General features: G+C 35.6%; 1 protein-coding gene across 3 annotated transcripts; it reads left to right on the top strand.

The window, feature by feature from the left end:
• The first annotated feature begins 40 nt into the window (after positions 1 to 40).
• LOC580755 (endoribonuclease LACTB2) lies at positions 41 to 14,443 on the top strand. Of its 3 annotated transcripts, none has more exons than XM_780793.5 (7): positions 41 to 223; positions 7,633 to 7,796; positions 9,081 to 9,207; positions 10,223 to 10,325; positions 11,061 to 11,285; positions 12,091 to 12,172; positions 12,645 to 13,009. In XM_780793.5, the coding sequence occupies exons 1-7, from the start codon at positions 102 to 104 to the stop codon at positions 12,689 to 12,691; spliced, it is 870 nt and encodes a 289-aa protein (XP_785886.3). In that variant the 5' UTR covers positions 41 to 101; the 3' UTR covers positions 12,692 to 13,009. The 3 variants fall into 3 exon arrangements, with proteins under 3 accessions (XP_785886.3, XP_003724707.2, XP_011667293.2); XM_003724659.3 differs by lacking the exon at positions 41 to 223 and adding an exon at positions 6,605 to 6,984; XM_011668991.2 differs by lacking the exon at positions 41 to 223 and adding an exon at positions 7,329 to 7,474 and having other exon boundaries at positions 12,645 to 14,443.
• Positions 14,444 to 14,540: the final 97 nt, after the last annotated feature.

Raw genomic sequence — 14,540 nt, 5'->3', positions numbered from 1 at the left:
ACCATACTGCAACGAGATTTTTACAGTGAGAAAATGCGAGAGAAAACAAATAAAATCATGTCAAAGGTCACACGATAAAAGAATTGATTTACTCCGGCAAAATGAGCACTATACTTCCACATATCGAACGTCTTTCAGCTCGAATAATTCGAGTTTTAGGATGCAATCCTGGACCCATGACGCTTCGTGGCACTAACACTTACATTGTTGGCACAGGGACGAGGTAAATACCACTCGAAACAAGTAATTTATTCCATGTTAAGTCCCACTCGTTAATACCTGTGAAAGTCATTTTCGACTTGACTTGTCTTGACAAGATGAACCTTGAAGAGTTAAAGAGCTAGCTAGCTGGCGCCATGCTGGCTAGTGGCTAGAGAGCTAAAGTGGAGTGAAGTGCAATGATGGAATGTTGAAAAATAGAAGACAGGGCTAGGGTTGTCAACTGAGGGGAACTGCTTCGAGGGAGATCGTATTTGTACAATAGCTCAACGCCGCGGGGGGGGGGGGGGGGGGGGGGGGGGGGGGGGGGGGGGGGGGGGGGGGGGGGGGGGGGGGGGGGGGGGGGGGGGGGGGGGGGGGGGGGGGGGGGGGGGGGGGGGGGGGGTGTTGAATACATTTTATTTACAAATAATGATTTTATTTTTAGTGCTCACCCCCCCCCCCCCCCCCCCCCCCCATGTTTGACAGGAAGTTTTTTCATAAACCAGGAGATTCTACATTGTAGATCTACATCAATTATCAAAGCGGGAGAGCGGTAGGAAGGGCGTGGTGGCGGGATTCTCCCGCTAGTACGACTCCGAGCTGGTGAGACGGCGGGAGAATGAGCGTGGTGACGTGAGACTCCCTCCAAATTTGGGTGGGTTGATAGCCCTGTACTATGTAGAAGATGATATTAATTTGTTTTTAAATACAGACTGGCATGGCAGCAATCAAATATGCAATGTGACTTAGACTATGGTAAGCATGACTGCACATAGCTTATCGGGCACTAGGTCTAATTATTAATGTTCCTATTAAATTCAAATATTAGTCGAAATCTAGACTTGCCATGACCGTCACTTGCCACTCTACGGTCGGCTACATTACATTACACCTAAATTAAATAAGTGGGCCTAAATTTAAAAACCAAAAATGTGATTCTGTTTTTGTCAAATAATTTATTATAGATTTTCTTTAAAGATGGAGTTGAGTTCTGGTCATGTGATTGCATTGTGAAAGAAGCAGTGTGGAATCGACCAGAAAAGGTTGATCATCTAGCATATAAGAATTTGTGTGTATTGCAAGGTTCTGGAATCATCAAAATGATAAGAAAGTTGGCTAAGTCTTGGTAAAGTTACAAACACTGTACACAGAAAGATGTATATGGGACTACACGAACACGTGGCCTAAAAATCCTACCCTGGATTTTTACGATGTTACATGACATATTTAGAATATGAAGGCATTTGAAGAGCCATGCTTTTCAGGGAACATGTCTTATCTGATGCTGTCTTACCAGACTCAGCAGTCAGGGGGCCATTTCTCGAAACCGTCATAACTACAAGATCAACGACATCTCGCCACTGTCGCGCAACTTGTCAGCCAAGTGTTTCACGAAGCCGTCTTTGCCAAGATGAGCGACAACTTCCGCGACAATGAGTTGTCACTGCTCCGAACCCATCATATCTTTTTAATTGCTGTAAAGCGCCATCACAAGTCAGTTTGTTGGTATTCCATGTGCCGCGAAATGTACGATTAGTTTCACTATCATTTTGAGAAAAATATAGACGAGTTCGGTACGTAATTCTCTGGGATGTGAAATGCAAATGTACAGAAGTGATAATACAAATTATACAGAAATTTAAAAAAGCTGAATATAAACATTAAATCAAAAATCATGAAACTATAAGATATAAATAGAAGAGATAAGAATGTTACACACCATTGTCCATAGTCAATCCATAGTCTTTCTTAGGATACCATCATACCTTAGGGGCCTATGTGCATTATTATTCCCTCTCTAATTACTTCTTTCAAATTATATTTTCAATATCAAATCAATTATATAACGAGTATTATCAGACTCTAGAATAAAAACTGGCTGAGAAAAGGTATTTTGCCTAAAATTCCTCGTCACAATAAACAAAAAAAGTATGTATTGATAAACTATCACATTACGGTATCCTTCAACTACCTTGTGAGTGGATTGTCGAGAAAAAAAAAACCTCACGGTTTCTTTCTTCAATTTAGGAATCTTTACAGAAATATGCAAATCATTTGATGATCTGCATTTGATAATGACACTATTTGTTATTTATTTTAGGAGAATTAATATATAAATGTTTCTTTTGAACAATTTTAGCCCCAAAACTTGTTTTGGGTTATTCGTGATAAATCAAATGGATCGTGACAAAGATTATGTTCTTGAGCTGCTTGTATCGCGATATATCGATATCATGTCTGTCATGGCTTTGTGAAAAGGTTTATCCACGTCATGACATCTCCGTAGGTCGGCGACAAAGATATGACTGTCATGGAGTTGGTTTCGAGAAACGGCCCCTGAGCAACAAGTGTAAATCAGTTCAAATCCATCCTTGGGAAATATTGGTACGGCCACCCCCTTAAGTACAGTCCATACCAGAGAGATAGCATTACCTGGAGGGGCAAATAAGTTTATCTTTATGCTTCAACATCAAAGTAAGTAAAATCAAAGTAAATACGTCATCTTGCATAACACACTGCTTTATACAGGTGACGCACTTCACATATAACTGACACACACTCAGCTCACCATAGGTACACTGTTACACACATGAAATAGAAAAATCAATGAGCATTTCAGTACAACTTACAAGTTTGTACCTTACTTTAAATTAGTGCTGTACTGTAACATCACGGATATCTCTGATTCCGTTTAACCGCCAGTCAAAACCGGACGGTTTTTGGTTAAACGATTAAAAAAAAAAAAAATTTTAAAAGAAAAACGAGGTGCATTTGAAGGTGCCGATTTGTGCTTGTGAACTTGTCACAAATAATAGTAACAATGTGGTTTTTAGAAGAATGTGTAAGTTCATTAATGTAAATTAAAAACAGTAGAGGACCTAGGATGGAACCTTGTGGTACGCAGTTTGTAAAAGTTGGATGAATTATTACTATAAACTACATATTGAGATCTATTACAAAGATTACTTTCAAACCAAGATGACAGACAATTTGGAGTGTTGTTCTAGTTTCTGAGTGGATTACACAGATTACTGAGCTGAAAGACATTGCCAGGCATAGTGCCAGGTGGAGGGGCATAAATCGAAACTCTAAAAAAAAAAAAAAAAAAAAAAAAAAAAAAAAAACGGGAAAACGAAACCGTCCAAATGAAAACGGAATCCGCCATGGGCGGTCGGATACCGGATGGTTAAACGTTTGACTACAGCACTACTTTAAATATGACGAAAATGAGAAATTTTCAAACTTAAGTGGGGCTTAAACTTGAGTGAAATACTGAACTTTTTAAGGATGCTGAAAAAATAGTCCAAAATAGAAAGTTTGACTGGAATATGATTTTGGTATCAGATCAAACAGAAAGCCCTGTTAGTGTCATGTCCTGTTTATCACCACGGCTAATGGTCTGATTACTTTTGAGAACTCAATACAATTTGAACAATTTAGTAATTTGCTGATCATTTGCCATTACATTGCTTTTCAAGGAAAATACAAAACACAAGAATAAGATAACACATCTATAGATTTTGAGGACATCGAAGCTTGGTTTAAGGGCACTTTTTTCTTCTTTCTTCATGGTACACCTGCTTCCTGATGTACAATTTAGATTATAAGATGGGTAGAAGAATCCCTGCAATCTGATTGGTCAATTACCATGTAATTATTTTTACTGGATGCACGCGATATCGGCGATCGATACCACCGATATCCTTTTGTTAAAAATAATTCTCAATTTAAAAAAAAAAAAAATTTTGAAATAATTTTTTTGATAATTTTTTTTTGGTGATAATTATTAGTTTTTCGTGTTTTTTGATAATTATAATCTGTTAAAAAAAAATTGAAAAATTCTATAATTTAAAAAAAAATTACCGGACGCATGATTTTGCCATGCATCCGGTAAATCTGTAAAATAACAACATTTTGTATTTTTGACAATTTTTGGGGCCCCATCTTATAAACAGATGATGCACAGGTTTAATTCGTGGGTCGATGGAATTGTGTGCACGCGGTACCTTTGAATATGCAGAGCTACCAAGTATCACGTGAAAAAACGCTATACCTTATACATATGTTATACCCTCGCACGCACGCTCGCGTGCCGAATCATGAAAATGTCACGCATTGCCGATCTTTGAACTTGGCGTCTCTGAATATGGTCTAAAACCCACTCAGCTGCGCTTCATGGGTTCAAACCATTCAAAGGTACCTTGTGCACACAATCCCTACCGAGGCACTCAAACCTGTGCATCATTTGTATACCGTAATTTTTATAAACCGCACCTTTTTGCCGCCGAAAAAAATTCAAAGTCGGGGGTGCGGTTTATACACGGTACACCAAGGGCGAAAAAGAGGGGTACAGTTAATACACGAGGGCGGTTTATACTAGTGCTGTAGTCAAACGTTTAAACCGTCCGGTATCCGACCGCCCATGGCGGATTCCGTTTTCAATTGGACGGTTTCGTTTTCCCGATTTCTTTTTTTTTTTTTTTAAATATTTTTTTTTTTTTTTTTTTTTTTTTTTTTTATAATTTTTTTTTTTTTTTTTTTTTTTTTTTTTTTTTTTTAAAGTTTCGATTTATGCCCCTCCAGCTGGCACTATGCCTGGCAATGTCTCCCAGCTCAGTAATCTGTGTGTTGACTCACCACTCCAAAACTAGAACAACACTCCAATTTGTCTGTCATCTTGGTTTGAAAGTAATCTTTGTAATAGATCTCATCATCTCAATATGTAGTTTATAATAATAATTCATCCAACTTTTACACAAGGTTCGGTCCTACATTAGGTCCTCTACTGTTTTTAATTTACATTAATGATCTTACACATTCTTCTAAAAACAACATTGTTACTACTATTTGTGACAAGTTCACAAGCACAAATCGGCCCCTTTAAATGCACCTCGCAGTTAAATGAAAGTTGCCGACAGAGTCGGTAAAAAAAAAATTAAAAAAAACGATTTTTTTTTTTTTTTTTTTTTTTTTTTTTTTTTTTTTTTTTTATTATTTTTTTTATTTTTTTTTTTAAATAATTTTTTTAAAGCGTTTAACCGAAAACCGTCCGGTTTTGACTGGCGGTTAAACGGAATTGGAGATATCCGTGATGTTACAGCACTAGTTTATACAACGTTGATTACGGTATTGTTTTTAAATTGATTTGGAAGCAGTAACTGTCTGTCTATTGCATATTAATTTAATCTCAACTCCTGTCCTGCATACACTCAACTTTTTGTGTGGGGGAAATTCCCATTCAGGAACCTGGGGCCCATACCTAGAAGCGTCATAAGTCTAACTTCTTGACTATCCCATTGAAACGTGTGTTAATTCTATAACACATGTTTCAATAGGATAGTCAAGAAGTTAGACTTATGACGGTTTCTAGGAACGGCCCCTGGTCCCTGTTCAAAAAGTCAAACCGAGGCTCTGCAAAACCTGTAACGACTCGGGCCTGGCTGTTGACTATCTTAAACAATATAATATGGTTTGAAAGATACTTGAAAATTATGATTTACCGGTATATACATGTACCGGTATAAAAATGATGCACAGGTTTGAGTGCGTCGGTAGGAATTGTGTGCACAAGGTACCTTTGAACGAGGAGCAGCCAAGTTGATTTTAGACCGAATTTGAAGGTACCTCGTGCACACAATTCCACCGACCCACAAATTAAAACCTGTGCATCATCTATTTTATTAAATGGGGCCAAAAAAAAAATCGTCAAAAATACAAAAATCTGTTATTTTACAGATTTACCAGGTGCATGGCAAAATCATGCTTTCCGGTAATTACCGGATGCATGATTTTGCCATAGCCATGCATCCAAAAATTACAGGAAAGCATTATTTCATGAAACTTATCATGATATTTATTATTTTAAATAAAAATTGTTAGTGCAATGGATGAAAACATATGTAATGACTTACCTTCAAATTAAAGTACTGTATATAGACCACCGGTAATTTTTTTTTTTTTTTTTTTTGAAGTTGTAAAAAGGATTTTTTTAAATTATAAAAGACAATAAAAATTACCCCTCCCCCCCCCAAAAAAAAAAGAAATGCCCACTTTATCTACTATTTATTCATATGCTCTTATTCATTAATCAAAAATAACAATTAATCATCAAATGATTATTAGACCAAGGGTAGTAGACGAAATGGGCATTAAACAAACTGGTTGTAGACCAAATGGCTATTCACCCCAATGATCTACATGCATAATCTGGAACTATTTTGCTTTCTACTTTCTACTGACAGGCAATATATATATTCCTAAGTGTCGTTGATTGACAATTTTATGGCATGAGGAAAGGCTAGATTTTTGCTTTTACAATCTATATTTCCGGTTGAGCAATTATGCAGGTACATGCACCCCTGCCTCAGTTCCTTCTACCGGTATGAAACATAGGAATTCGTCTGGATGAAAAAGCTGGGCTATGTACATGTATTACCAGCTTCAACTGAGCTGTTTCGCTTTTTCATTTAATTTTGTAAATTCTGTGTGATCTTTGGCATGTTGTTGCATGTTTCATTGATAATAGCTGTGTATCTCACTCACTTGATAACTTGTCTGGAGCAGCATTTTTAACCAGTGTCAGTGATTATAGGACAACGGGATACAGACTATATTTTCATTGTAGAATATAAATATATGATTTATAATTGAAACCAAGGATATGGCCGCTGCATTTCCAGAGGTATCACAGTTATCCAATTGTGTGTGGCGAGTTCTTGGTCTAAACCCTAACCCCTATACCCTTGCTGGAACAAACTGTTATATAGTTGGAACAGGAACAAGGTATAGTTGAATACTACAACATATGTTCCAAATGTGCATTAAGTAATTTACATTGGTGGTATACATAACAATTACGGTAGCCTACATGTAACGTATTGTTTGCTGAGAGCCAGAAGGTATTAACTCCTATACTGATTACACAGAATTAAGACCCTTCTGGCTCTCAACAGACGATTTGTAACAAATTTTGTTTCATTTTCTCTTTTGCTACAAGTGAAAAAGCTAATCAATGAGAATTGAAAGTGTTTACTTCATGCATGATAAAGTGACAGGAAGTGTGTAAGATGAGGGTACCATCACATTTTTTAATTGATAGCAAACCGATATAGGACTGTACCACATACATGTAATCTTTCACAGCTTTAATCATGTCTGCATACATTCCTAACATTTCTCAAATATCTGATCTTGTGTGGAGAGTTTTAGGAGACAATGCCAGTCCTGGGCATCTACAAGGAACCAATTGTTACTTAATTGGTTCTGGAAACAGGTACATTTCAAAATTCAAATTTCTATTATTTGTAAAGCGTACCAGGTAGTTAATGCCTGACATGTTCTTCCATCAGAACTGGGCACTTGTTGTATTACTTTCTTTATTGTATAAATAATTTTTTGTTTTGCTATTTTATTTTGCTTGTGTCTATATAGGAGAGTGTTGATCGATACTGGGGAGGAAAACAAACCTGAGTTTCTCAAGAATTTAAGGAGTACTCTTGCAGAGAATGGTACCTCAATACAAGAGATCCTTGTAACTCATTGGCATCATGATCATGTAGGAGGTATAGCGGATATCTTTCAAGAACTTCAATTAAGTAAGTGAACTTGAAAGCTTATCAATAATAATCATAATAACGCGGCATGTTTAGAGTGCCTCTATACATGCATGTTGTATTCATCTATGACATGATTTTTATAATCACATCAAATCATATCATAAATTGTTCTTAGAAATGATTTCCCTGGCTCTATCATTGTAGCCAGTATCAGCACACTGTATTTCAAGGAATAAACCTCTCCTTTGGAAGTAAAGGGAATGAACAATGGTTTTTAAACAGTCACAAGAGCAGCACCACATCTGGTAATTGTTCAATTAGTTTTTACTAAATTGCCCAAATTAATGGGCAATTGCATTTCTTGAGAATCATTTTCATTAAGAGGAACTATTGTAAAGACCAGAAACTTTAATGTCAAGAATCTTTCATGAATTGTGCGAATTACTGTTTTTATGCCTCTGTTAAGAAGTAGCCGGAGGTATTATGTTTTCGGGTTGTCCGTCCGTCCGTACGTTCCGTTCTCGTGATCGCGTTATCTGAAGAACCGATTGATTGATGGATTCCTACCAAACTTTGGTCATGTGTGTATCTTGCAGAGCCGATGAACTGAGTAGATTTTGGGGGTCACGAGGTCAAAGGTCAAAGGTCACAGGGCTCATTATGTATGCAAAAACAGCTCGTGATCGCGTTATCTGAAGAACCGATTGATGAATTCCTGCCAAACTTTGGTCATGTATGTATCTTGCAGAGCCGATGAACTGATTAGATTTTGGGGTCACGAGGTCTAAGGTCACAGGGTTCATTATGTATGCAAAAACAGCTCGTGATCGCATTATCATTAGAACAGATCGATGGATTCCTGCCAAACTTAGATCATGTATGTATCTTGCAGAGCCAATGAACTGAGTAGATTCTTGGGTCATGAGGTCAAAGGTCAGAGGTCATGGGCTCATTATGCAGAGCCAATGAACTGAGTAGATTTTAGGGTCATGAGGTCAAAGATCAAAGGGTCATATATGTAAATGAGAAATTGCTTGTAATCATATTCTGAGAACCTATTAATGGATTACAATTAAACTTGAATTTGAAACATTTCTTCTGTTTTGGTTTGTAAAATTGCTCTATGACGGAGGCATCATTTTCAACTTCGCGCAGTCGAAGTTCCATCTAGTTTCAATTGCAATTAAATTATTTCATGGCACAAAAATTTCATGAATTTGAACCACTTGCAAAGTTCATGAATATTTCATGCATATTTCATGCAAACTTTCTGGTTTGACAGTATAATCTGGAATTCAATATTCACTACCATTTGTTTAACAGAAGACGATGTGAAGGTGTCGAAGCTGCCACGTCATCCTTACCAAGATGAAGAGATCAGTGGAGGTAAACTCAAATACAACTACCTTCAAGATGGAGAGAAAGTACAAACAGAGGGCGCTACATTGAGGTCAGTTTCTCTGCATTTATATGATGTAGTTCCGTGTATTAGGTGATGGCTATCGCCACTCTTCAATTCAATTCAATTCATTTTCAATTTAAAAACAATTTACAAATCAATAACAAATACATATGAATAATAGTGGCGGGATCATGAATAGCACTAATTGGCTTATTGAAAATGACCCCTTAACAAAGTATACACATAACATATTTTACATTGTAAGAAAATATCAAAAATCATAACAGGAAAAACATAAAACATAAAAATTAAATATTATTATTATTATTAGCATCAAATTTTAAAAAAATCATAAGGAAGAAAAGATAGGCAACATAAAACATAAACAAAATATTTATCATTTATGAGTTCAGGAGGTGTTGTTTATCTGATTGTTTGAGCTGTTGAACAGTCTTACAATTCTTGAAATTAGCATCATTAGTCATACATCATCTTGATGATGGATAGTCAACCTGTTTGAAACGTCGAGCCATTCCCACCACTCATCCTCTCCAAGCGCTATAGTTCTCCTTAGAACTATAAGCTAAGAAAGATAACCAACAGTCTTTTTCAAGACTATACCAACAGTCCTTTTCAGGACTAACAAACCCTCAAGAAAGATTACCGAAAGTCCTTTTCAAGACTCCTCAATCCTCCCTCTCTCTCACATGGTGCACCCGCAAGCCTACTGTATATCATTATGTATGTTTTGTATAACAATGTGAAGGGGAACAGATAAATTTTGTCAACACGATTCACATAATGCATACCCTTTATATTTCCTGTATTTATCATGAATAATAATTCCCCATCCTTTATGAGGGGAAAAGATGACTAGAATGTCAGAATTACTTTTACAGTAGTCACATGACATCATGTGACCAATTACATTGCCTTTGTTTTTTGATATATTTCATATTTTCATCTAATGCACTCAGAACAATTTGATTAAGTATGACATATGTTAATTATGAAAGCTGTCATCCTGAACTAATAAAACTTCTTCTTTTTTCTTTGATTGTAGGGCTGTGTACACTCCAGGCCATACTGATGATCATATGATATTAGTACTAGAGGAAGAGAATACAGTATTTACCGGTGACTGTGTTCTAGGAGAAGGTACAGCTGTAAGTATCACCTCCAAGCTATTATGAACCAAACACTTGATAAGGGTGACTGAGAGATATCCATAAACTCATTCGTAATGAAATAGACCTTTGAGGATGTAAAACAACAATTCAAATTCTAATTGACGAAACCCACTCTGGCTTACATTTACCTAAATAATGGAATACAATTTTGTATGAATTTGTATACATGTGCCCCATAGCAAAATATATCTTAAATTTTTTTGTGACTAATAACGCCTATACAAAAGGAGCAGTTTTTCTCCTTTCTTACTTGTCATCATTTTTGTCACATTTATGACCCCCTGGTGTAAATGTAACCTTATTCTTTTTACCTATTCGTTTTTAATCATGTGCCCCCACACACACAAACACACACGTACATCCACTCAGATATTATAACATATTTGTTACTATCTGTATAATTCAGAATTGATAGATTGAATATACCTGCATAGGAAGTATGTGACAATGATGTCTTGATCTTTGCATGTTGGCTTGTAATAAACACAATACCAATACTTTTATGAGGCTTAAAGGTTGACTTATATATTCCAATTTCATATTACATTCATCTTTACACAAAACTTTTACTATATTTGATCATGTAATTCACTGATTTGTTTTCTCTCCTCCCTCTCTCCCCCTTTTCTCCACCCCCCCCTCTCTCTCTCTCACCCCTCTCTCTCTCTCTCTCTCTCTCTCTATCTCTCTTCAACTCTCTCTTTCTTTCAGGTGTTTGAAGACCTCTATACATACATGAAATCTCTGGAATTACTAGTCTCCCTCAAGCCTGAACGGCTTTATCCCGGCCACGGCCCCATAGTTGATGAAGCTGTGCCTAAGCTTCAGATGTATATTGATCATCGTAACCTGAGAGAGAGTCAGATCAGTGCAGTGCTTCAGGAACATGGCAGTACAGACATGGATGCCATGGATCTTGTCAAGATCATCTACACAGTAAGCCCTCGTCTTCTTCTTCTTCTACAGTCTTGGTGACATGCTTGAAAGAAAACAACCTCAAGGGTTAGATGAATTGTTGGTTAAAACAACAGAAAAAACAACTTTACTTATTTAGGCTGTAGATCTTCTGTTCTTGGATGGTTTTTCCAAATTTTCCTTTATGCTTAAAAATAATTCTCTCCTGCTTCAGCTTTGTGCTCTCCCTCTAAAAACTAACGTGACTGTATTAAGGTCAGCAATATGTTTGTATACTAATTACTTTGTTTAGTGAATCAAACATACTTGCAGAGAAAGAAGTCATTAAAGACTAAAAGAGACCCTTAAAATCCAGGAGCTTTTAGGAACACTGCCCCTTAGATTCTATCCATGATCCACAATCTTCCTAATCATTCAGATTGGTCTTCACTTTGAATAGAGGTCCATGCAGAAGAGTCTTCACTTCAGGTACAGCTTATGGTTGAAGTCTCTGAAACAAATTTGGTGTGATATATTTGTTTTTCTGTGTCAAACATGGGTAAATGTACCGGTAGTCAATTTATTGAGGTCCACGTGTATGGCAGTGGGGTTGCAGATGACCTTGAGTAGATCATGTAACATTTAAACGTGGAGACCCAAGAAATTTGGACATGTATGGTTGATTAAGATCAGTTCTCTCAACCTCCCCATCTTGTTTAGTTTATATAATTCAACAATAATTCTGGCATACATTTTTCAGGAATGTTCAATTCTGATAGGTTGGTATTATGTTGGGCAATTAGTACACAATTCATTCAAAACTGTTTGTCTCTTTGTTACATTTCAGGAAACGCCAGAAATCCTTCACCCTGCTGCAGCCAGAAATGTCTCGCATCATCTAGAGAAACTAGAGAAGGAAGGAAAGATTGGTAAGTGAATGGATGATAATATGACAATCCTAAATCCAATTCCAGTTTTGAATATGTAGGTTACTTTATTATTTCATGATGCCATATTTGTCAGTACTCCTTATTCAAGCTAAAGTTGATTTATTCATCTGATAAATAAATATATACATCCAGCTTTCAGAAATCCAGATAATGCATACAGCTAGCCTTTTTCCTTTCTCTGAATCATATAATATATACTGTATTTTTTAGCCTCATCAATGCCTTTGGTTTAGCAAAGTCCAAAGTCTTCTACACATTCTCAGATTAGATCGGATTGTATTTTTGTTTGTTTTTTGTATTGTATAAATGAAAGATGGTGCTTTGAATTAATATTATTAAAACAATGCATTGGATATATTTTGTCAATTAAAAAAAAAGAAGTGTACCGGTATGTAAAATACCAAAATTAAATCATTGCATTAATGTCATGTCTTATGCTTCCTTTGAACAGTGAGGGCAGCATCTGATGAGAAGTACTGCTGGAAGAGCAACCTATGAGGGCGCCCTAGCATTACCAAGGACAGTGCCATTGATTAGGAGAGTTTGGGCAACCGTCCATGATGATATACTGCCCATGTTTCAAATGATATTTTTTACAGCTCATATTCTCGAATAGGGCATGGAATATATATCTTCCATGGGAATATATTACCCATGTTTCTGCTTCATGAAGAGAAATGTAGCAATTCTTATTTAAATTACATTTTTTACAGCTAAAAACTCTTGGGCAGATTTTTCCATCCACAGCCCGTACGGAGGTGTGAATATAAACCATGGTGAATAATCAATAAAGGAAAGAATGCTATGTATACTGAATGACTTAGATCATGAAGAATGATGTGATTGATACTGTGGCAGTGAGGTTCGGTAATGAAATGAATCACTCTGAAATTGCGATCAAAACGCAGAATGTAATAATCAATCTTCATATATTAATTGCTTTTTCACATCTGCAACAAACAAAGAAAACCAGCTGTAAACTACACACACAGAAACCTATATATACATTTACTTATATAAGATCTGTGCCCTTTTCTCATAAATTTGTATTCAAGTTTCTATAACTGATGTCAGCTACTGAAATAATTGCATTTGATTGCCTGTAAGTAGATTGTCATAGAATTGTCTTAATAGTTAGTCCAAACCAAATTGTCCTTATTCTTTATTTTTTCTTTACATCTTCTATCAAATTATATTTTATTTGGAAGGTCTGTGTATACATCTTACTATGCTTCATCATATGTCATTTCAGCATTCACAAACTACCATAGGAGCCATGAGTTTAATGATATTAGAATTGTTTGGGCATCAAAAATATCGAACACACTTACAATATTTATAATTTAAAAAGCTTAAAACACTATTAAGTGCTAGTTCTATACAATAGATAAAGTGAAATATTTCATGTAACTATGCAATTTGTTGAGATTATGAGTGCATGTTGTATTGCCTGTACAGCTACCTGAGTGAGCTGCCAAAGGGATTACTCAATCAAGTATCACCCCAATGGATGCATCTACTGATTAAGAATTCACAAATTCAATTGACATTTGATTTATTCTTGTTAACGGAGGTAGAATATTCTATCTATCTTCATTTTGTTTTGTTTTATTTGTTTATAAAAAGAGAAAAGTAGGTCAAGCTGTATTAAAGGGTCACTTTGCAAAGTAATGACATATTTACAAAGCCATTTTACATTATAATTTATCATGTATTGAAATTTCATTAACATTTGTATCATTAAGTATGTTTTGTTTCTTTTTTCTATCTTTCTTTCCAGCTATCTTTCTTTTCTTTTCTTTTTTTCTTTCTTTCTTTCTTTCTTTCTTTCTTTCTTTCTTTCTTTCTTTCTTTCTTTCTTTTTTTTTTTTCTATTTTAAAAAGCAAAACTGTTGAGATTATATCCTACCATCATATATACATATATAAACATTCTTCAGTGTAGATCATCTGAATGATCTTTTTTATTTTCATGTTAAGATTGAATCAAAACCGTGCTTAATAGCATATGAATTATTTTGTATGTACACTGGCTTACCTTTCATATTCCATTACTTATGGAGTTTGATGAAGTAGATCAATTCCATCATTCAGTACAAATATTTGTTATTCATGTATATGTATAAACAATGGTACCAGCAGAATGAGCATGTGGTAATATTTGGGTGATGAGCATTTCTGGATCATGGCAATAATATGGTGATATGTTAACAGAAGTTATTTTATTAAATACTATAAATCTATACATTACACTGGTTTTATTACAAATTTCTTGTTCTTGTGTACATGAGGATCTATCATGATATATCTGATATGGAGTATGAGAAGGTTTTAATAACTGCTGGTA

This window comes from Strongylocentrotus purpuratus, unplaced genomic scaffold (genome assembly GCF_000002235.5).
Source record: "Strongylocentrotus purpuratus isolate Spur 01 unplaced genomic scaffold, Spur_5.0 spur5_scaffold_7, whole genome shotgun sequence".
Taxonomy (NCBI): Eukaryota; Metazoa; Echinodermata; class Echinoidea; order Camarodonta; family Strongylocentrotidae; genus Strongylocentrotus; species Strongylocentrotus purpuratus.
This window is presented reverse-complemented; position numbering and strand designations above follow the sequence as displayed.

Coding starts and splice junctions, on each gene's coding strand:
- LOC580755 (XM_011668991.2), top strand. CDS start 7,353: ATGTCTGCATACATTCCTAACATTTCTCAAATATCTGATCTTGTGTGG. Junction 7,475..7,632: donor TTAATTGGTTCTGGAAACAG/GTACATTTCAAA, acceptor GTGTCTATATAG/GAGAGTGTTGATCGATACTG. Junction 10,326..11,060: donor TTCTAGGAGAAGGTACAGCT/GTAAGTATCACC, acceptor TCTTTCTTTCAG/GTGTTTGAAGACCTCTATAC.